The sequence below is a fragment of the Podarcis melisellensis genome, assembly GCF_964234715.1.
Source record: "Podarcis melisellensis genome assembly, chromosome: 2".
Lineage (NCBI taxonomy): Eukaryota > Metazoa > Chordata > Lepidosauria > Squamata > Lacertidae > Podarcis > Podarcis melisellensis.
In genome coordinates, this window is record NC_138529.1 from 20,471,760 (window position 1) to 20,493,797 (window position 22,038).

Here is a 22,038-nt window from a genome sequence, read left to right on the forward strand (position 1 = left end):
CAGAAGGTCAGCGGTTCGAATCCCCTGACGGGGTGAGCTCCCGTTGTTCGGTCCCAGCTTCTGCCCACCTAGCAGTTTGAAAGCACGTCAAGTGCAAGTAGATAAATAGGTACCACTCCGGTGGGAAGGTAAACGGCGTTTCCATAAGCTGCTCTGGTTCACCAGAAGCGGCTTAGTCATGCTGGCCAAATGAACCGGAAGCTGTGGATATATGCTGGCTCCCCTGGCCTATAGAGCAAGATGAGCACTGTAACCCCAGAGTCGTCTGCGACTGGACCTAATGGTCAGGGATACCTTTACCATTACTAGACGCCCATAGCTGTTTGCCTGTCCTGCACCACCCTACGTTAGCCTGCTTCAGCCCACAGAGGCAATGAAGGATGCTTTTTTCTCCAGTACAGTGGTACCTCGGGTTACATACGCTTCAGGTTACATAAGTTTCAGGTTACAGACTCCACTAACCCAGAAATAGTGCTTCAGGTTAAGAACTTTGCTTCAGGATGAGAACAGAAATTGTGTGACAGCAGCTGGAGGCCCCATTAGCTAAAGTGGTGCTTCAGGTTAAGAACAGCTTCAGGTTAAGAACGGACCTCCGGAACGAATTAAGTACTTAACCCAAGGTACCACTGTATTGGAGGGGTGAGGATTCAGTTGTCAGTTTGATAAAATCCTTTCTATGAAAACAGTTCTATTTGATGTGAGATGTTGGTGTTGCATATTATAGCATAAGGTTGGGGGGTGGGAAGAGAGGTTGGGGGAGGGAGATAACGGGTGTCGTTTTATGATCTGTAAACAGACGGTGTATATATACTTTTGTAACCCAATAATTTTTGTAATAAAAACATTTTTTTAAAAAGATAAAAGGTGGACAAATAAGTCCCAGCAAACGAAGAATGGATACAAAAACTTAAGGAATATGCAGAAATGGTGAAACTTACCAGGAGAATAAGAATTCAAGATAACAAACTTTTGATAAAAGAATGGAAATGGCTTATTGACTACAGTGGTACTGTACAGTGGTTAAATACTTAATTCATCCAGAGGTCTGTTCTTAAGCTGAAACTGTTCTTAACCTGAAGCACCACTTTAGCTAATGGCACCTCCTGCTGCACCGCCGGCACACGATTTCTGTTCTCATCCTGAAGCAAAGTTCCTAACCCGAGGTAATATTTCTGGGTTAGCGGAGTCTGTAACCTGAAGCGTATGTAACCTGAAGCGTATGTAACCTGAGGTACCACTGTATTTACAGATAAACTGTAAACAGATAAAAACATTGGCACGACTACTGTAATAACCTGCAGTTTCATAAGAGTATATATTTAAAGAAGACGAATTAATGAGAAAATTAGGTTCATTTGCAGAAGATACTAAAAGGAATTCAAGGAACCACAGAAAGAGGGGGGAAGGAAGCCAAGTTGTGAAATGTCAAAACGATGGTAAAATTTAATGGGTTGTATAAAATTAGCAAAATGTATAAACTTAAAAAATTAAAATTAAAAAACAAAAAGAGAGGTGAATAAGCCATGGCTCCTCCATCACAACCATTCTCAAAGGAGGAATGAATGGATGAGGGGGAGGAAAGTTCTCATTTCTCTTTTTTTTAAAAAAAAACATTTTTATTTGATTTTACAAGTAAAATTTATAACAATCCAAATACATATCCATATATAGAGATTACTTTGAATCTTGAGACTTCCCCCATCCTAATAATAATAATAATAATAATAATAATAATAATAATAATAATATCTTTATTGTCATTGCCCCCTCTCGGGGACAACGAAATTACTTGACTGCTCCATAAAAACACTAATTAAAACAATACTGTATAATACAATACATTGTACATTATACATTGTATAATACAATGGGTCCTATTGTGAACATTTACAACTGCATATCATTCCATAAGCTATATTTTGTATCCCTCCATATTATCTAAAGTATTCGTTACCTCACAAGCAGTACTTTTTTCTGGGGTTACGCATACCCCTAAACATTTTGTGAATCTTCGTACTTTTGTCCATTTACTGTATTTTTTCTCCACCAGTTCAAACTATAAAATGGTGATTTTCTTGAGTCAAAATGAGAGTACCCCTAAGCATTTTTTAATTAATTTAGGGGGGGGGGGAAAAGCACTGATTACAAGTAAACTTAAAATCCTGCTAATGTTTTCATCTGCTGAGGGGGAGGAAAGTTCTCTATTGCAATTCCCTCCTTCTCTCCAGCCCCTCGCTGCTCAGCGTTATTGAAATCCCACTGCGCTCGAGGCCATTTACTCCCAAGTAAACACGCGGAGGAACCTCGCAAAGTAAGAACATCTGAAGGCAGCCCTGTTTAGGGAAGCTTTTAATGTTTGATGTATTACGGTATTTTAATATATATATATATATATATATTTGTTTAAATAGGTTTTATTAATTTTCTTACAAATATAACACATACTACAACAAAAAACAAAACCACAAATATAAACAAAAAATAAAATAAAAAAACCATAACAACAAACACCTAAACAACACAAATTAATTAGTTATTTAAACTTCTAACCTCAGAAACATGTTTTGGACTTCCTCTGAATCCTCCCATCTGAATTTCCTCGTATTTAAATGGAGCAGTTTTCGAATAGCATTATTAAAACACAATATTCCAATTAAAGTAAAATTTCTTAACTTTTCTGAAGGTTCTAGATCTCATTTATTTAACTAACCCTTAATTTAGTCCTAGGCCTATTTGGTACTTTCAAGTAATTTCTAATTTTTAATGTTACAGTATTGATTCAAATAGTCTTTAAATTTCTCCCACATTTTAATATTTTCTGGAAAGCAGGCCAGAGTGGCTGGGGAAGCCCAGCCAGATGGCCAGGGTATAAATAACAAATTATTATTATTACAGTATTATTATTATTATTAGGGAAGGGTCCGCTAAGCACCCGGCTGGTTTCCCGCCCGGCGGAGCTCCTCACTTGCGCGTCGGGAAACGCCCCCCGCATCCTCCCCCGCGCCTCGCTTCCCCCCCCCCCCTCGCCGTTTTTCATGAATGGAACGGGAACACCTCCGCAGCGCGCACGCGCCCTCTTCCCCGGGGCCAATGAGGAGCGGCGGCTGTAGGCCAGTGTTGTGGTCACGTGGGCGTTTGTAGTTGCGGCGGCGGCGGCGCCCGCGGCTCTACTCTCCGGCGGGCTCTTTCATCGCGCGGCCCGCCCGCCTTGCGGCACCCCACGCCCTCCCTCCCCACGCCCTGCGCCGGGCCATGCCGCTGGTGCGCTATCGGAAGGTCGTGATCCTGGGATACCGCTCTGTGGGTGAGGAAGTGGTCCAGATCGAGGAAGAGATGGGTGCCACCCGGGGAGGAGAGGGGGGCACGTGGCCGGGGGGGGTGGGTGCTCGGGAGGTGGCAAGGGTTGGGGGGGGTCTCCTCGCGTAGCGGGGGGGGGAGAGGTACTCGCACGAGGGTCTGGCCGCGGAGGCTTGGAACAATCGAAGGGCGCGTGGGGAAGGGCGGGCACGATCACGGGTGGGTGCTCAGAAGGGGTCGCGCGGAGTGGGGGTCCCGGGGGGGGGCTGGTCTGGAAGCATGCCATGGGTGGGGTGTGGGGGTGGCCGGAAAGCGTGGAAGAAGGAGGAAGCGGGTCTGGTGCGTGTGGCGAGGACGCTGCACGTGGTGCGCCCGGAGCAGCCCTTGCCATCCGGAGCGCGGGTGGGGAAGGCGGCGAGGATTGGGAGCAGCTGGGATAAATGACTTTTTTATATATATCTGGGGAGGCTTTGCTTTTAGGGGGATGGGAGGGGGATCGGCATCTCCAGGTGAGAAAGCGGAGAGGCGCTTCTGCGCCTTTCTAGCAGGAGGTGCGCGCGTGGAAGGGAGGATTTCGGCAGGTGTGTCCGCGCCAGGAACACCTGCCCGAGATTCCCTCCTTTCTCTACAGCTCTCTCTTAAAGGGGGAGGGAGGGGGAGAGCCCCGCCCTGGTCTAGGACTAGTCAGGTAGGACTGATTATATGGGCAACTTTGCTGGGGGTCTTCGGAAATGTTGGTAGGGGTGATTTGGGAAATAAGAAGAATAGGAACACCACCTGCATCCTGATCTTCGTGCTTAAAATATCGGGAAGGGGCAGGCACCAAAATTGTAGAACTTGAATATTGACAGGATCAGGCCAAATGAAAAATGGGGCAGTGTGGGGATTGGTGCCTTTTGATTCTCTGAGCAGCCGGTGTTTGGGGATGGGCCGCCCTGCTCTCTGTGTTGTGGGTTTCCTGTCTGAGAGCTTCCTGGGCTTGAAGTTCGTACATCCTGAGATAGATACATTTCTCCCTTTGCTGGTTGCACAGAATAGTTGTTGCAAAGTGCCATAAATCTCTGCCAAGTGTGTGGGGGAGGGGGGAAATCGTGTGTGTGTGTGTGTGTGTGTGTGTTTTTAGGGGAAATCACAATGCAGTTACAAGCCCCCTGCCCCAAACGTCAAATCTTAGCATATCCTATCAAATACTTCCAGTTACAGATAGGTAGCCGTGTTGGTCTGCCATAGTCAAAACAAAATTAAAAAATTCCTTCCAGTAGCACCTTAAAGACCAACTAAGTTAGTTCTTGGTATGAGCTTTCGTGTGCGGATACAGGTATCTGAAGAAGTGTGCATGCACACGAAAGCTCATACCAAGAACTAACTTAGTTGGTCTTTAAGGTGCTACTGGAAGGAATTTTTTTATTTTGTTTTGACTATCAAATACTTGTTTAGGTATAAGTTGCTGGGGGAATTTGTGCAGATCTGCAGTGACGGAGTTAAAATTCTGCATGCATTTGCATCCAAGAGTAACACACACACCCTTTTCCCCCTAGTCACCTATTTATAGTGAACTGGAGCCCTCCTTGCCTGTCCAGAAAAGCTTTAGCGGCTCCTGAGTCCAGAAAACTTGTAGCTTCTGGACAGCTTATTGCCTGGCCTTTCCTAGTTTCTCCTTGGGGAGTTATTTGCACATGCACATTTCCCTGCTCATCTGACCTCTTCCCTGAACACAAATGCAAGAGGTCACTTGGGGTCTGTTTTCTATTAATCCACATGCAGTGGGAGGAAATGACCAGAGGTCAGAGGTCATAATGGGAGGCTGGGTGGTGAAATGGCTTGTTTTCTTATATTAAGCCTTCGGCAGCCTTTTCTTCCTTGGGGTTGGGCGGATAATATAATCTCGATGTGCCTATCCGTGAGAATTTGCTTTTAAGGCTAGGGGTCCTTTCTGCGACAGAAGGGGTTAATACATTTCTAGTTGGCGTGGACCCTGTGTGCGCAATGTTTGGGTTGTTGATCCTCCTCCTACAACCATCTGTGCCTTGTTTGAACAGGTCAAGCTGTAGCAAGAGTTCTTTTTTGCTGGTGTGGGGCTGTTGCAAAACAAAATGTTCCATGTTTGGTATGGGTAAATGCAGCCATATTTCATTGCACACCTCTGCTCTCTTGCAGCGTTGCACATCAGTGCCTTGGGACTGTCTTGTTGCTTGCGCATGCAAACAAATGGTGATTTAGGGGATTGTCCGGCCATGTCATTCCCCTGAATGAGGTTAAGATAATGACTTCACATTTCAATTTACTTTTGTTTCTTGGGCGGGCTGCCCCTTTTTTCTGTGATTAGAGCCCATATTAAAAAGAATAAAGAGCCTCTCTTTGCTTCACAGATAATTTAGAGATGTCAGAAGGCTCACGTAAGTTGGATTGGAAGAACCCTGGGTGTCAGGTTGCCCAAGTTCCTAAACATTCAAGGAATTTGAAATATTTCTTTCAACACAGCAAGGAGAATTCTAAGAATCCGTACTGCCATCTTCCCAACCTAGTGCCCTCTAGATGTTTTGAACTACAACTCCCATTAGTGGGAACCAGTAGAGCCATGTGAGCTGGGGTTGATGTGAGTTGTAGTCTGAGGACACAAGGTTGGGGGGCAGCTGTTCTAGTGTATTAGACTCAGATCTAAGGCACCCGGCTAAGCTAGTCTGCAGTAGAGAATTGCAACAGAGCAGCATCTTAAACTAGCTTTGTTGTTGTTGTTTAGTCGTTTAGTCGTGTCCGACTCTTCGTGACCCCATGGACCAGAGCACGCCAGGCACTCCTGTCTTCCACTGCCTCCCACAGCTTGGTCAGACTCATGCTGGTAGCTTCGAGAACACTGTCCAACCATCTCGTCCTCTGTCGTCCCCTTCTCCTTGTGCCCTCCATCTTTCCCAACATCAGGGTCTTTTCCAGGGAGTCTTCTCTTCTCACGAGGTGGCCAAAGTATTGGAGCCTCAGCTTCAGGATCTGTCCTTCCAGTGAGCACTCAGGGCTGATTTCCTTCAGAATGGAGAGGTTTGATCTTCTTGCAGTCCATGGGACTCTCAAGAGTCTCCTCCAGCACCATAATTCAAAAGCATCAATTCTTTAGCGATCAGCCTTCTTTATGGTCCAGCTCTCACTTCCATACATCACTACTGGGAAAACCATAGCTTTAACTATACGGACCTTTGTTAAACTAGCTACATATTGTATAAATCCCTTCCCTTGTGGCTGAACTAAAAAGGATGCTGAATCAGCTACAAGATCTTGGAGGAGTGTGGAGGGCAAGAGTTAACAACAAGATGTACAGGCTAAACAGATTCATAAATTGTTCTGTGCACACTTATGTGCAAAGATGTGAATGTGAGCCCAGATCCTTTCATGTGGCAAGTGCGGGAGCAATATGCCAAATTTAACTGTAGTTAATACACCCCGGAGCTGCATCGTGGAGACAAATCTTTGCAGATCTTCTTGTTTTCTTCTGGCGCTTCCTCCATGGTCCAGCAGGTGGGATGCAACATGTTTGGCTAGTTCACTAAATCCTTACGTACCTGGGCACAGCCCTTTCTTTTGTCACCAAGAAGAAAAAAGAGCAAAGACCTCGTCCTCTTGCCCATCGTTCTGCCCCAACACTGAGATCCAGCGCCGAGGGCCTTCTGGCGGTTCCCTCACTGCGAGAAGCCAAGTTACAGGGAACCAGGCAGAGGGCCTTCTTGATAGTGGCACCCGCCCTTTGGAGCACCCTCCTACCAGATGTCAAAGAGAACAACTACCAGACTTTTAGAAGACATCTGAAGGCAGCCCTGTTTAGGGAAGCTTTTAATGTTTAATAGGTTATTGTATTTTAGTGTTTTGTTGGAAGCCGCCCAGAGTGGCTGGGGAAACCCAGCCAGATGGGCGGGGTATAAATAAATTTATTATTATTATTATTATTATTATTATTATTATTATTATTATTATTATTATTATTATATTTCTCAAATTCTGCTCATCCCATCCTCTGCTCCAGGTGACCTCTTGGGCTTGTGGGCTTCCCCCAAGGCATGAGATGAGGCCCACTCTACATGTACCAGTAGATGTCTGGCTTTTCTGTTTTCCTCCAGACTACTTGGCAACACACAAACAGCCTTGGGGAACCAGCTTTGTAGCCTAATTAGGCGCAACATTGCAGCCCATGCATTCAGAGACGTGTGTGTGTGTGTGTGTGTTGCCAAACTCAATTTATGGTGAGGAGGAGCCCATAGCTGATACATATATCCAAATATTGATCCGTAATACTGAATGCTGTATTTGCTTGATGGCGTTAAATAAAACAACATTGCCTGAACTGACCCCAAAACAATGACTTACAAATTGGTACTGGCTAAAAGCTGCTGACATATTGATTGCTTTTCACTGTACGAGGGGGGGGGGGACCCTTTCTCATCTCAGTTGGATTAATACTGCAGGATTGGAGACACGGTACATATATCTAAGACTGTAGTCCTCTGCTCATTTATCTGAAAGTAATGGGACTTCTGCAAAGGCTTATATACATTGAGCTGGAAATTTAGTAGATGAATTTGTTTAAGAGGGAATCAACAAGATAATTGATATTAAGCAATGAGTATGTTTTAAATTTCTTGACTGAATAACCGAGTGATGTAATCGATTTGTTAAAATTAAAAATTAAAAACACGAAATAGCACCACTGAGGATTAACCATTGAGAGTTTTATGGCGCTTTAAACACAAGGGGTTGTTGTATTCAACAGTGCACAAAGTTAAAGAGAATTAGCATTGATCTTCTCCTATCAGGTCATTTTGTGTAAGAAAGTCCACAAGTGGACTGGTTGTATCTGTATGTACAGTTTGTAAAGGATAAGAAAAAACAGGGAAGTTTCACAACACTTTTATTGAATGTGTTTATGAATGAAGTTTATAACTGCCTGGCAGGTATTAAGAATATACGCGGGCATGCCCATCTATACACAGGCTCCAGTATGAAGAAAATTGTAAACAGAGGGTCCCAGAAGGCATGAAATGTAAGAGCCACAATTTGTGACAAGTATATTCAAAGATGAAGTGTTTCCCCCTAAAAGCCCTCCACTCTGCAAATTCACATCAGATCTTCAAATCAACTGAATGTGTTAGTGTTTTCTGTATATCAAATAGTACTATGATGATAACTTTCATTATTTACTTCCCCCCTTTGAAGATCTGTCACCAGGCTAAAAATTCACATGTGCAATTTTTTAGGTTTTCGTGAAACAATTCCCTCTGCCTCTTTTGAGTTCCTCCAGATTATTCTAGAGCTCTCAACCATTTGTCCATTGCCCACCTTGAGTTATCACAGGGACGATAGTGGTTTAAAACTAAATTACTTTGCTCTATCACTGTGTTTCGCCTCACCCCAGAACTTAAGCGTGGGAATTTCCTTGACAGGTGGGGCGATCTTAAACTGGGAATCAGTGTAATTTTGGGGGGACCTGCTGGAGGTGTTTGTTTTTCTCTGAATGCTGAGTTTATTGGCTGCTGAGATCCAAAGAGCACACCTGAGGCAAGGCTTTCTTTTCTCATCTTTCCTCTTCAGGTAAAACATCCCTTGCACACCAGTTCATTGATGGGGAGTTTCTAGAGTGTTACGATCCTACCGTGGAAAGCAGTAAGTGTTGTGGTTAGGTCTTTTCTGGGTATATCTGGGCTCTTGTTTGTTATAGTCAAGCAGTGAGCAAGATAGAGGGAAGTTTTGATCATTGGTAGATATATATTTTCTTTGACCCATGGGCAGAGCAATAGAGCCCTATTTCTGTACCAAGCGAAGCAAAAACGGACTGTTTTGGGTTTCAGGTGATGCTAAAAGTCAAATAGCTCTTGTGCATAGCTGGGATGTTGTGTGGAAAGCTCAAGTGTTTTCTCCCCAGTGATAAACGGATTCAGTAGCACCTCTCCTCACTTCCTGCCAGGCCGCAAACCCTCCCTCATCGCAAGAGTCCTTTCCTGTTTTTGAAGGGGGCTGCCACTCGCACCCACTTCATACAGCGGAACATTTTTTAGGTTATCTGAAGGCCAGTTTCCCCATAAACCTGCCTTGTCCACTTCCGGTTTGCCCTGTGTGGTGATCACTCCTGGGGAATTACTTTTTTGGGGGGGAGATTTATCTACCCAAAACATTTCACTGAGTTGGTATGGCGTCAGATGTTTTTAGCGATAATTGTCTGTTGGGGTTTGTACATGTATTGGAGCTTGCCACTTTTGTTCCTTTGTAACTGCCTGGGCTTGGTAGCTGACAATTATTATTTCTACGAGCCGGTGGGAGAAGAGTAAATGTGCCCCTGAGCACATGCAGAATGCCTTTCCATTCCTACTGAGCAAATGCACCTCCTTCGAATTCTGGTGCTATCCTGCAAATAATCAGGTGAATCTAACTCTGCCTGGGATCTGGATATAAGCTGTCACGACACACACGAAGAACATCTTTGCCCGTGGGATGTAGACGGGCTGTTTTGTAGAACCGCTTTGCCTGCTTCTATTAAGCAGTGACTGGAGCCAAAAGTTTCAGGGGTCCTTTTGCAGCCAGCTTCTTCGGCAGCTGCTTTGGGGGAAGCTAATTTACTCCAGGCAGATGCTCCAAAAAACATAATGGCTATGATCAAAACAATCCATATCTGCACCTGGGCTTTTGTGCTGTTCATTTCTGCTTTAGCTTTGCAACATACGCACACACTCTCTCCTTGCCAATTTACTCTTTAAATCCAGAATGCAGCAGCTAGACTGGTGACTGGGTGCGGCCGCCAAGACCATTTAACACTACATTTAACCTACACTGGCTCCCAGTATGTTTCCGAGCACAATTCAAAGTGTTGGTGTTGACTTTTAAAGCCCCCAACAGCCTTGGTCCAGTATACCTGAAGGAGCATCTCCACCCCCATCGTTCTGCCCAGACACTGAGGTCCAGATCCGAGGGCCTTCTGGTGGTTCCCTCGCTACGAGAAGCCAAGTTACAGGGAACCAGGCAGAGGGCCTTCTTGGTACTGGCGCCTGCCCTGTGGAACGCCCTCCCACCAGATGTCAAAGAGAAAAATAACTACCAAACTTTTAGAAGACATCTGAAGGCAGCCCTGTTTAGGGAAGCTTTTAATGTTTGATAGGTTATTGTATTTTAGTGTTTTGTTGTTGTTATTGTTATTATTATTATTATTATTATCATCATCTCCCTTGTGGGTCTCTCCCACACCCGAGTTTTTTTTTTAAACACTTTCACGACGTGCAGAAAAGCCATAACAGACGAGCCCTGCATGTGCACATAGCAATATTTTCAAGGCCTCTGCTCCTTGAGAGTTTTCCCAATATCTGTTTTGCGAGAAGACGCCGCGAAAGCAATCACTTTGCTGTTGCTTCCTCAGCTCAGGTGAAACAGCATTGGCTTGACAGCCAGGCAGTGATGGGGACACAAGGGACAGATTATAGTGGCTGGCCGACTAAACTGGCAGGCGGAGAAAGGGGGGATAAAAATAGCTTGAGCACAGATCTTTGGGGTGGAGCCAAGGATGTGGCTTAGTTTGGGGAGGGGTGAAGCAGGCACAAAGTTGCTGTAAATTGCCTTCTTCCCTCGCTTCCCACTTTAGCTTACAACAAAATGTTGATGCTGGGAAAGGATGAATTCCATCTGCAACTAGTGGACACTGCCGGGCAGGTAAGCGAGGTTGTGTTTGTTTGTCTATTGATATTTCACTGCTCTCCCGCAGCACTGTGGCCTATGGGATTAATTGCTTTCTTTGACACACGGTCCCGAAAGGCCCATAGTGCAGGGAGGTATCTCCAGAAAATTCATCTGAACTTTGCCAGAGATCCATTATCTGGGCAGGAGTCACGTCCTGAAGCATGGTCCACACACATGTGCATTCATGGTCCACACACATGTGCATTCATGGTCCACACACATGTGCATTCATGGTCCACACACATGTGCATTCATGTTCCACACACATGTGCATTCATGGGCTTCAAAACGGGCCGATTGCTGAACTGGGTTGTCTTCAGATTCACAAAACGTATCGAAATCAAAGAGCCTCTTCCTCTCTGTTTTGTTTCTGTCCAGGATGAATACACGATCTTGCCTCACTCATTTACCATTGGCATTCATGGCTACGTGCTGGTGTATTCCGTTACATCTCTCAAGAGGTAAAAAGGCCAAGAGTTTGGTGTGTTGGTGGAGGCTGTTCTGAGCCTTGTTGGTTGGTTGACCTTAGGGCTGGGCGGTATCTGGTTTTCAGTACAGTGGTACCTCGGGTTACATACGCTTCAGGTTACAGACTCCACTAACCTAGAAATAGTACCGTCGGGTTAAGAACTTTGCTTCAGGATGAGAACAGAAATTGTGCTCTGGTGGGGCGGCGGCAGCAGGAGGCCCCATTAGCTAAAGTGGTGCTTCAGGTTAAGAACAGTTTCAGCTTAAGAACAGACCTCCGGAACGAATTAAGTACTTAACCCGAGGTACCACTGTATTGCAATACAGCTAAACATCATGATACAGTGGTACCTCGGGTTTCAAACACATCAGGTTACAAACACTTTGCGTTACAAACTCCCCTAACTCAGAAGTAGTACCTCGGGTTACAAACTTTGCCCCAGGATGAGAACCGCAATCACGCGCCAGTGGCAGGCCCCATTAGCGAAAGCACGCCTCAGGTTAAGAACGGTTTTGGGATAAGAATGGACCTCTGGAACGAATTAAGTTCGTAACCTGAGGTACCACTGTATACCCATATATCACAATATTGGCTGGTTTCACGGGTTTTTCCTGCATTGTGTTTTTTGCCGGCGCCTGCTCTTGTGATTCGCTGCCCCCTGCAGGAGGCAGGTGGAGAGCTGAGTCCGCAGAGTTAATGGGCTGCAGGAATTGTCTGGCTTCACGGTTTTTCCCACATTGTGGTTTTTGCATAGCGCATGCACACACACACAGACATCATGATTCACGATACAGTCATACCTTGGAAGTCAAACAGAATCCGTTCCAGAAGTCTGTTCGACTTCCAAAATGTTTGGAAGCCGAAGTGCGGCTTCTGATTGGCTGCAGGAAGGTCCTACAGCCAATCGGAAGCCACAGAAGCCCCGTCAGACGTTCGGCTTCCAAGGAACGTTCACAAACCGCAACATTCGCTTCTGGGTTTGCGGCACTCAGGAGCCAAAACGTTCGACTCGCAAGGCGTTCGGGATCCAAGGTACGACCATATTGCCTGGTCAAAAATTATGAAACCAGTTTCACGCTATGGACTTAAAACCAGTTATGGATGATATATCGATATATCACCCAGCCCTAGTTGATGGTACAGACGCTTGCTGCCTTGCAAATCTACTCAAATGATTTGAGAGAAGGTCCTGTAATAGCCTTAATTTTTCTCTTCCCAATTCCAGTTTTCCACGTTTCCATAACCCTTTCCAAATGCTCCACAACTGATGGCCTCTGTTCTTTTTCTGTTCTAAATGGAACCATTCAGATTAATGCTATTTTTTCACATATTCCAGTCAATTGTTGGAGCTAAGCACTTGAAATGGGGGACAAGATCAGCCATGTTGAGCTTTCTACTTCCGTGCTAATCAGTAGGACCACATTCAGAACTACAGTTCCCAGAGTGGTTTCATCATAGTCAATCCTTCTTCATAGGCAACTCTGGGAATTGTAGCTCTGTGAAAGGAAAGAGGTACCATAGTGCTTTAAATGCATGTCGTGAATGTGGTCTGTGTAGCTTAACCTAAGTGACACTGTCTTGTGTTCGAGAAGTGACGTCCTATCATTCTTCCTCTTTTCTCTCTTCTCAGTTTTCAAGTGGTAAAGTCTTTACACAGCAAGTTATATGAAAGCAGAGGGAAGACAAGGTAAATATTAATTTGGTGGTGTGTGGGCAGGAAAGAGCACAATTGGAAAGAATTCTAGAATGGAAGTAAAGGCTCTTGCGAGCCTCCTTGCGTGGAATCCTATTCGGAATAAGGAATTTCCCTTTAAAAAAGGGAAACGTGTGTTGTTCTATGGAATGTTTGGAAGGAAATAAGACGGTAAATAACAAATAACAAACAAAATATTGATGTACGTAATTTTTATTTCTTAAAATAGTGGTAGTATGGTTGCATTCTTTTTTGTAACATAAAATCATTCAATAAAAATTATTAGTTGTTTTTTTTAAAAAGGGAAACGTTGACAGCTATGAGGTGTGGGCATGTGCTTGGCATGTGTCCCCAAAAGTCAGTCACATATGTAGATCTGTGAGGGGTCTCCTAACAACTTACAGCACCCTTCACAAACTCCAGCTTCCAGAAATCTTTGAGGGAAGACATGGCTGTTTAAAGTGGTATCATAGCTCTTTTACTGCATGGTGTGGGTGTTGTTATAATACTATGTGCTGTTTTTCTTGAAATCATTTCTATGGTTTAATAGAGTTTATACAGTCGTACCTTGGAAGATGAACGGAATCTGTTCCAGAAGTCCGTTTGACTTCCAAAACCAAAGTGCGGCTTCCGATTGGCTGCAGGAAGCTCCTGTAGCCAATCGGAAGCCCCGTCAGACGTTCAGGTTCCAAAGAATGTTTGCGAACCGGAACACTAATTTCCGGGTTTGCTGCATTCAGGAGCCAAAAGGTCCGAGTACCAAGGTGTTTGGGATCCAAGGTACGACAGTGTGTATATATATATATATATAGTTTTACTTCTAACATTCTTTAAATAACAACAACAACAACAACAACAACAACAACAATCAATTTATTATTTATACCCCGCCCATTTGGCTGGGTCCCCCCCCCCGCCACTCTGGGCGGCTTCCAACAAAACACTAAAATACAATAACCAATTAAACATTAAAAGCTTCCCTAAACAGGGCTGCCTTCAGATGTCTTCTAAAAGTTTGGTAGTTATTTTTCTCTCTGACAACTGGTGGGAGGGCGTTCCACAGGGCGGGCGTCACTACCGAGAAGGCCCTCTGCCTGGTTCCCTGTAACTTGGCTTGCTTTTTCTTTTAGCCACCAGTCTGATCAAAGTTCAGGGACTATGGGAGTTGCGGTCCAATCATAGCTATCAACTTTTCCCTTTTCTTGCGAGGAATCCTATTCGGAATAAGGGAATTTCCCTTTTTAAAAAAGGGAAACGTTGACAGCTATGGGTCCAATGGACGGTCACAGCTTCTCCACCTCTCCTCTAAGCCCAGGCTTTCCCAAACTTGGGTCTCCAGCTGTTTTTGGACTACAGGTCCCATCATCCCTGAACGCTCATTCTTGCTAGCTAGGGATGATGGGAGTTGTAGTCCCCAAAACAGCTGGAGACCCAAGTTTGGGAGACCCTGCTCTTAAACGACACACAGTCACGTGGTACAAATTGTTTCATGGAACCATAGAGTTGGAAGGGCCCCCAAGTGGGTCATTGGGTGCGACCCCCTGAAATGCAGAAATAATTTCTGATTGAGTTCTGCAAGGAAAGGAGCAGCTCCCATCAGAAGTGCATGTCCTTGCAAAAGAAGTCCCACAGTTCTTGTCTTGCCAGCTCCTATGCAAGAGCAGCCTTTGAGGCAGCAGCTGGTAACATGCTGAACCCCTGGCTGCTGGAAGTGCTTTGGTGAGTGTTTTGGGGGTTGAACCTTCCACTTTTCCTAAGAGTGTCCCTTTCTCCTTTGACAGGATGCCGGTAGTGCTTGTTGGCAATAAAGCTGATCTGTCTCTAGAAAGGTAAGAGCTTTGCCGTCTCTCGCCTGAGAACCAGGGTGGATAAAAATCAATGATTTTTGAAAAATAAAAATAAAAAGCAGGGTTTTGGGGGTTTTTTAATTGGATTTTTAAAAAAATTTAAATTGGATTTTTTAAAATTTAAATCGGATTTTTAAAATAAAATGCTTTTGGAGGGAAAATCTTTCTAAAGACAGTTTTCTGTTTAAGTTACATTATAGTCCAAAGGCTATTCATCAGGAAATAAGGATTTGTTTTGAGTTGTTCATGTGTGCTAAAACTCACATCGGTTAACAAATATGCTATAATGTTATTGTCTTAGTTAAATAGATTGTTTAAATTGTTATTAAGGAAATGATTGTTTTTCTCCTTCCAGTAAAGTGCAGGAGAAACGTTGTCCAAATAGAAACAATAATTTCATAATTGCCTCTTTGTATTTCTAATAGTATAACCAAATCAGTGATTTTTGATAGAACTGTAAAAACCACTCTGAAAATTTATTATTCCAAAAATAAAACCTTCCTCTGGTTGTAAATATTAAGGTTATACCAGCACGAATGACTCTTTCTGTAACAAAAATGATTTAAATCAGCTCTTACTGACTAGTGATTTAAATCAAGTCTTACTGACTATTGATTTAAATCGTGATTTAAATTGATTTAATTTAAATCAAATTCACCCTGCTGAGAACATACAGCCAGAGCCTTAAGGATGGGATCTGTTTGCTTCAGTCTGTCTCTTTTCACACACTGGGCATAAAAGCAGCCATTTTGGGATTGGGGAGGCAATTTTTTTTGTGGTTAAATTTTTGATCTCTTAAAACGCACGCTGTTTCTTTATGTCTCTCACTAGGATCACATGCAACTTCCCTTAATTGAAGTTTGTTTCTATTATCATTCCTTGATGATGATAATAATGGGAGGGTTGTTTTTTTGGGGGGGTTGTTTTCATGTATTCTCTCACACTAGGTATGCTTGCGCACGCCTTGCCACAGTATAAATGGTGCATTGTGTGAGCCGACCCCTATCTCCTTGCTGGGCTCCAATCTTGCCATATTCCAAACATTCATAACATTCCAAAGTAGAATTCTGCCTTGAATAGGCCCCGTTGTAAGCGCCAAAGGAGTCTGTTGGTTCCTGATTCTAGGGATCAGGGTCACGCGTTTCTGAAATGTAAAACATTTCTGCATCAAAACGGGACTCTTATGATTGACATAGGGGGAAATCCAGCATTTTGGTGGCTTTTTCCCCCTGGAGGCTTCTAGTACTCGTGGAGGCAATGAATGTTTTTGAAACGCATCAGTGTTAGTCAAAAGGTTTGAATGTAGATGAGAACTTAGCAGGGATGGGAACAAGTTTATTCTTTCGCTCTCTAAAAACAAAATAAAGGTAAAGGGACCCCGACCATTAGGTCCAGTCATGGCCGATTCTGGGGTTGTGGAGCTCATCTCGCTTTATTGGCCGAGGGAGCCGGCGTACAGCTTCTGGGTCATGTGGCCAGCATGACTAAGCCGCTTCTGGTGAACCAGAGCAGCACACGGAAAAGCCGTTTACCTTCCCGCCAGAGCGGTACCTATTTATCTACTTGCACTTTGACGTGCTTTCGAACTGCTAGGTTGGCAGGAGCTGGGACTGAACAATGGGAGCTCACCCTGTTGTGTGGATTCGAACCGCCGACCTTCTGATCGGCAAGTCCTAGGCTCTGTGGTTTAACCCACAGCGCCACCCATGTTCCTAAAACAAAATATTGCAATCCAAATAATGTCCTAAGTAATTCTGTACTTGTCCAAATGTTTCCTATAACGCACCCATACCTTTTTTCAGGCATGCAAAGTAATAATAATAGGAATAATAATAATTTTATTATTTATACCTCACTCTTCTGGCTGTGTTTTTCCAGCCACTCTGGGCAGTACACAGCACTGTCTGATTTATTTTCATTAATTTTACCCAGCTGCTTCTGCGGTCCCAGATCTTCAGCATCAGGTGTCTCAAATGACAACCTGTAAAACATAGTGGTGAACTGCTGTCTCCCCTGCTTTCATCTCCTCCCCTTTGTGTGTGTTTTAGCCGTCAGGTGAAGACTGATGAAGGCCGAAAGCTTGCCGATTCTTGGGGCGCCGTGTTCTTGGAATCCTCGGCGAAAGAAAACCAGGTACGATACGTTTGTTGTACTCTTGCACTGAGAGGCAAAGAGAGGTACCAAGTGTGACTTTCTGATGTCCACAGAAACCTCTCCTTCTTCCAGCGGTTTGAGCATTGCCATGACTTTGTTTTTGATGTGGAATTAACAGGTGGCCTCTCTTATAGCTTCCAGAATTTCAGAGCCCCTGTATCTAGGAATGGGCAGTTTTCTCACTTATTCTTTACTACCTGTAAAGCGGATGGCCCTGCGATCTAAACCACTGAGCCTCTTGGGCTTGCCGATCAGAAGGTCGGCGGTTCAAATCCCCGCAATGATGTGAGCTCCTGTTGCTCTGTCCCGGCTTCTGCCAACCTAGCAGCGAAAGCACGCCAGTGCAAGTAGATAGGTACTACTGTGGCAGGAAGGTAAGCAGTGTTTCCGTGCGCTCTGGTTTGCGTCACGGTGTTCTGTTGCGCCAGAAGCAGTTTAGTCCTGCTGGCCACATGACCCAGAAAGCTGTCTGTGGACAAGCGCCGGTTCCCTTGGCCTGAAAATGAGATGAGCGCCGCAACCCCATCGTCGCCTTTGACTGGACTTAACCAGGGGTCCTTTACGTTTACTCTTCCATAAGATAATTGCAAAGGTAGGTGCAGGTGTATTCACAAGTGCTTCCAGTTGCAGAAGGGAGACTTGCCCCTGGCCCAGACACCTCACCAAAGAACACATAAATCAGGGATAGAGACCTTGTACAAACCCACCCACCCACCGTGTTGCTGGACTCCCATAACCACGTCTGTGCTGGCTGGGGCTCATTGGAGTGGAGCAACATCTGGCGGCCAACGGGTTTGCCATCCTTGCAAACCTCAGAAGGATCCTCGCCATCCTCAAAATGTCAGGGACTGGACAGAGGAGGAATGGTGGGTTTTCTGAACCTGCCCAAGGGCAGGAGGACAGTATTGATTTAGAATAGCGGTTTGCAGAAGGGCATAGTCCAGAGGGGGAAAGCTGGGAAATACGGGATGAGGAGCAGCTCGAAGAGCACTAGGATTCAGCTGGCAGATTCAGTGTCCTTGGACTGCATTCCTGAAGCCCCCCCTATAATAATAATAATAATAATAATAATAATAATAATAATAATAATAATTATATCCTGCCCATCTAGCTGGGTTTCTCCAGCCACTGTTGGCAGCTCCCAACAGAATATTAAAAACACGATAAAACATCCCTAAACTCCCCTAAACAGGGTTGCCTTCATTTGTCTTCTGAAAGTCGGATAGTTGTTTATTTCCTTGACTTCTGAGGGATGGGCATTCCACAGGGCGAGCGCCACTACCGAGAAGGCCCTCTGCCTGGTACCCTGTAACCTCACTTCTCACAGCAGGGAACTGCCAGAAGGCCCACAGAGCTGGACATCAGTGTCTAGGCCGAACAATGGGGGTGGAGACGCTCCTTCAGGTATTCTGGGATTACCCATTGTAGGAGTGACATAGATTAATGGGGTATGGTGGGGGCGAGCCTTTACTGGGAGCAACGCCATTTTATAGCGTGATTATTAAAGAACTTATCTGGTAAGAACGCTCCTTTTGTTTGGTCTGCTTAATTCCTGCCGCCGGGGGAGGCATCCGATTCCCCGAAGCCTGACAAACGCAGCAGCGTTCCCCTTCTCCTCTTGGGTAACCCAGGTGCATTTTGCCTTTCTGTGCCTCACAGATGACCCAAGGTGTCTTCACCAGGATCATTGAGGAAATCGATCGTGTGGACAACTCCTACGGCGAGCAGCGCGGCTGCACCCTGATGTGACGATGCTCCTTTTCCCTGCCGGAAGCCGTTCTGCTGGTGGGAGGGGGGTGTCGCAAGAGTCAGGCCAGCTCAGGACAGGCATCGCAGCTCCCGAGAGGCCCTGAAGTGCAGGTCTGGAATAGCTTACGGGTAATCCACACACACAAACACAGTATACCTCATTGCTCGTCCTCTATACAAGACGGCTATGTTTTGCACATTTGTTTGCTGGAAGCAATCTGTGTATGTATATGTATATGTGTATATGTATATGTATATATATATAGATATATAGATATGTATTGCCAAATGTTTACAGAACCGGGAGGGTGTGGGAGCACAACAGGATCTATTTATGTTTTTTGACGGAGGAGCTCTTCTGTATATTTATAACCGTTTAATTAATAGGCGCACAGGTTTACACACATAGGTGTCTGTTCACTATTCGGCGTAAAGGGGAGGCAGCGGAATGTAGGTTTTTGGGTTTTTCAGCTGTGCCCCTTCCAAGTTGTTGCCTTATTTTTGGCGGGGTGAGATTTCGGGCTGCAGGCTGGATCCAAAAGTGGATTATTTTCCTCAGCTTCCGCTGGAGTGCTGGGAGGCGTGAAGTGGCCGTTAAGTCAACAAGGCCCACAAAACTTTAATATTATTATTATTATTATAATAATATATCTCTCTATATATGCAACTAAAAGCAAAGTTCTTCTTTATGGGCCAGATGGAGGGGGGAAACCTCTGAGTTGGTCATACCTATTCAGATGCTATTGCATGTACTTTCAAGCAAGAGAAAGCCCCCTAGCTTAGTATAATGAACAGAGGTAAAAACATGAGAGGTTGTTCTGAACCCTTAAAATGTCCCACGCCTTGCTTGCAACTGTGTATACCTTTCGGCGGTTCTCTAAAGCGACGCAAATGCTTTTGTTAGGAAGCTCTTCTGTTAACACTGATGAGTGAGATGCAATGATTTTGTGTCGTTACTGGACGGGAAAGCGCTCGGGCCTCTTTCCTTGTATTGTGATTCCCCAGGAGGAAATGCAAACTGAGAAGAGAAAGGGTTTGGCTGGATGCACCTCCATAAAATACTTCTGGGCTTATAGGACCATGCGGACGTGTTTTCTCCAAAGTTGCCCGTGTCTGCTTTCCCTGAGCAGCCTTTAGCCTGGGTTCAGGCATCACAGGGCAACCCTGAATGTAGTGAGATGTTAGTAGTTTTGTTTCTTTTAAGGAGGCTCTTAAATGAGTTCCGTTCCATGGGATCTAAGAAATTGGCTGCCCTCCTCCTCCATCCTCTAGACCGAGCACAAACAGCGTAGCTGTGACTCTCCTCCGGTGCCTTTTGCTCTGCTTATTTGTCGACAGGACCAAGAGAAAGCAGTTGGGCACAGAGCTTGAAGTAGGCTAGGAACTGAAGGGGACGCAAACTGTAGTCTCTTGCCATAACCACCCAGAAACGCAAAGGCATTGCTGGGTCAGCGCAGACTCTGGGAATGACCTTTTTCTCAGGGGTGGGAACTCTGTGGGGCCCTCTAGAAGCTGGACTCTGATTCCCATTGGTCTCAGCCAGTATGGCCAGTGGTCAGGGGTAAAAAGTTAGCCTAACCCTCTCTCTATAATTGAAGCACAACATGCTGTGGGTGAGGGAAAATGGAGGAAACTTTGCAGGTATCTCGGGCATAGTGGGGCCGGGCGCATATTCTTGGTTTATCGTAGTGTCTGCAGCAGAGAAGCTTAAACTTTTGAGGAGCTGTTCCCTGCCAACAGCCACCTCCTGATGGGATTTGAATTCGGGACCCCGAGTGTGAAGTCCAGCATTTGCAGGGTTGTTTTTTGTAAAATATTATTAAATGCTGGTGCATGTTCTTCTTCCTGAGATGCGTCATTTTCAGGAGAAAATCGGATAGGGCGTTATTTCTCCATTATGGTGCTTCAGTTACCAGAAATGCGAGGGTGTGGCCTCCGATTCTGACGAAGCCGCTAGAATGTTCCTCGTAAGGCAGAGTCTGGCTTTATGGAAGGGGACTCGGAAGGCGACAGAACATTGCTTGGCACGCTGTTAACGTGATTAGCTCTCCTATAAAACAGCATTGAATAGTTTGGCGAGTGTAACTGTTGCGTTTAGAGCCTCACTGTTGGGTACAGCGAGTTTGCATTTCATAAGTCTCCTCTTTCCACCCGGTGCTCTGATCTGGGTCCCTTGTTTCATTGCCCTCTTTGGGAAATAATTTGGGGACCTTGAATTCTTCAGCCTTTTTAGTGGGGTCTACTCAGTGGCTGCTCCCCTTCTTTCGGCACACCATTGCTGCATACAATTCCGCGCTGCCAGTCCTTTCCTTCCGGATTTTGCTATATGGACCCGAAATTCCTTCATTTCAAATACGTCCCTTGAGGTCATCTCCCTAGATTAAGAGTGCCTATCACTGTTAGCCAGGAGGGTGGGATGCGTACAACTAGGTCCTCATCTCTCTGATCTCGCCTCTCTACCTTTTCGTAAGAGCCGTAGATGGCGTGGGAATCTTGATGCATGCCATTATTCTAGGCAGAAAACTAGAAGTCTCCCAGATGCTGCTGGACTACAGTTCCCATCAGCCTTGGCTATGGACAGAAATGGCTGGGGCTGATGGGAGCTGGAGTTGCAACATCTGAAAGGCCCCTGGCTCCCCAGCTGAAGAAGCTATTGCTGAGTTTCACCCTGTGAACGAGGCTGTGCACTCTGAATGCAAAAAGCCCCAGTTGCCCATTTAGGACGAGGGAGATTTTTCAGCAGGGGAAGAGGACAGGAGATAGGAAGGGTTATTAAATGCCCTTTCTCCCCTTCGCACCCCTGATGGCCTGAGCCTCTCCTTAAAAGGAGGGGCACAGAATCCCTTGCCTGGGACTTAAAGATGCATTCAAAGCCATTTGTAACTACGTTCCTCTGTCGCCAGAATCCGCTCCGTGGCTTTCCTTCACCTCCATGAGGACTAGAGACGGAAACTGCGCATGCCTCTGTTTGAGGGCTGTATCCCAGCAAGCTGTTTCTGCATTTGAAGCAGCCATATTCTGCGCAAAGCGGCCATGTGGCTTTAACAGCTTGCTGGACTTTCTCTCTGGGTGTATTGGGTTTTTTTTAACAAGCCATGGGGCCAAGCCATCATCGACACCCCCCTACC

The 22,038-nt window shown here is 45.3% G+C and overlaps 1 protein-coding gene across 2 annotated transcripts; it reads left to right on the plus strand.

Annotated features, from left to right (window-relative positions):
* Window positions 1-3,222: 3,222 nt before the first annotated feature.
* RHEBL1 (RHEB like 1) lies at window positions 3,223-19,034 on the plus strand. Of its 2 annotated transcripts, none has more exons than XM_081899047.1 (8): window positions 3,223-3,304; window positions 8,869-8,940; window positions 10,904-10,971; window positions 11,377-11,459; window positions 13,098-13,154; window positions 14,942-14,989; window positions 17,056-17,140; window positions 18,821-19,034. In XM_081899047.1, the coding sequence occupies exons 1-8, from the start codon at window positions 3,253-3,255 to the stop codon at window positions 18,908-18,910; spliced, it is 555 nt and encodes a 184-aa protein (XP_081755173.1). In that variant the 5' UTR covers window positions 3,223-3,252; the 3' UTR covers window positions 18,911-19,034. The 2 variants fall into 2 exon arrangements, with proteins under 2 accessions (XP_081755173.1, XP_081755174.1); XM_081899048.1 differs by lacking the exon at window positions 3,223-3,304 and adding an exon at window positions 8,276-8,320.
* Window positions 19,035-22,038: the final 3,004 nt, after the last annotated feature.

Bases quoted from the DNA above. Each gene is read 5' to 3' on its own strand.
- RHEBL1 (XM_081899047.1), top strand. From the start codon at position 3,253: ATGCCGCTGGTGCGCTATCGGAAGGTCGTGATCCTGGGATACCGCTCT. The intron at 11,460-13,097 runs GTAAAAAGGCCA...CTCTCTTCTCAG, and splicing joins TCCGTTACATCTCTCAAGAG to TTTTCAAGTGGTAAAGTCTT. The intron at 14,990-17,055 runs GTAAGAGCTTTG...TGTGTGTTTTAG, and splicing joins GCTGATCTGTCTCTAGAAAG to CCGTCAGGTGAAGACTGATG.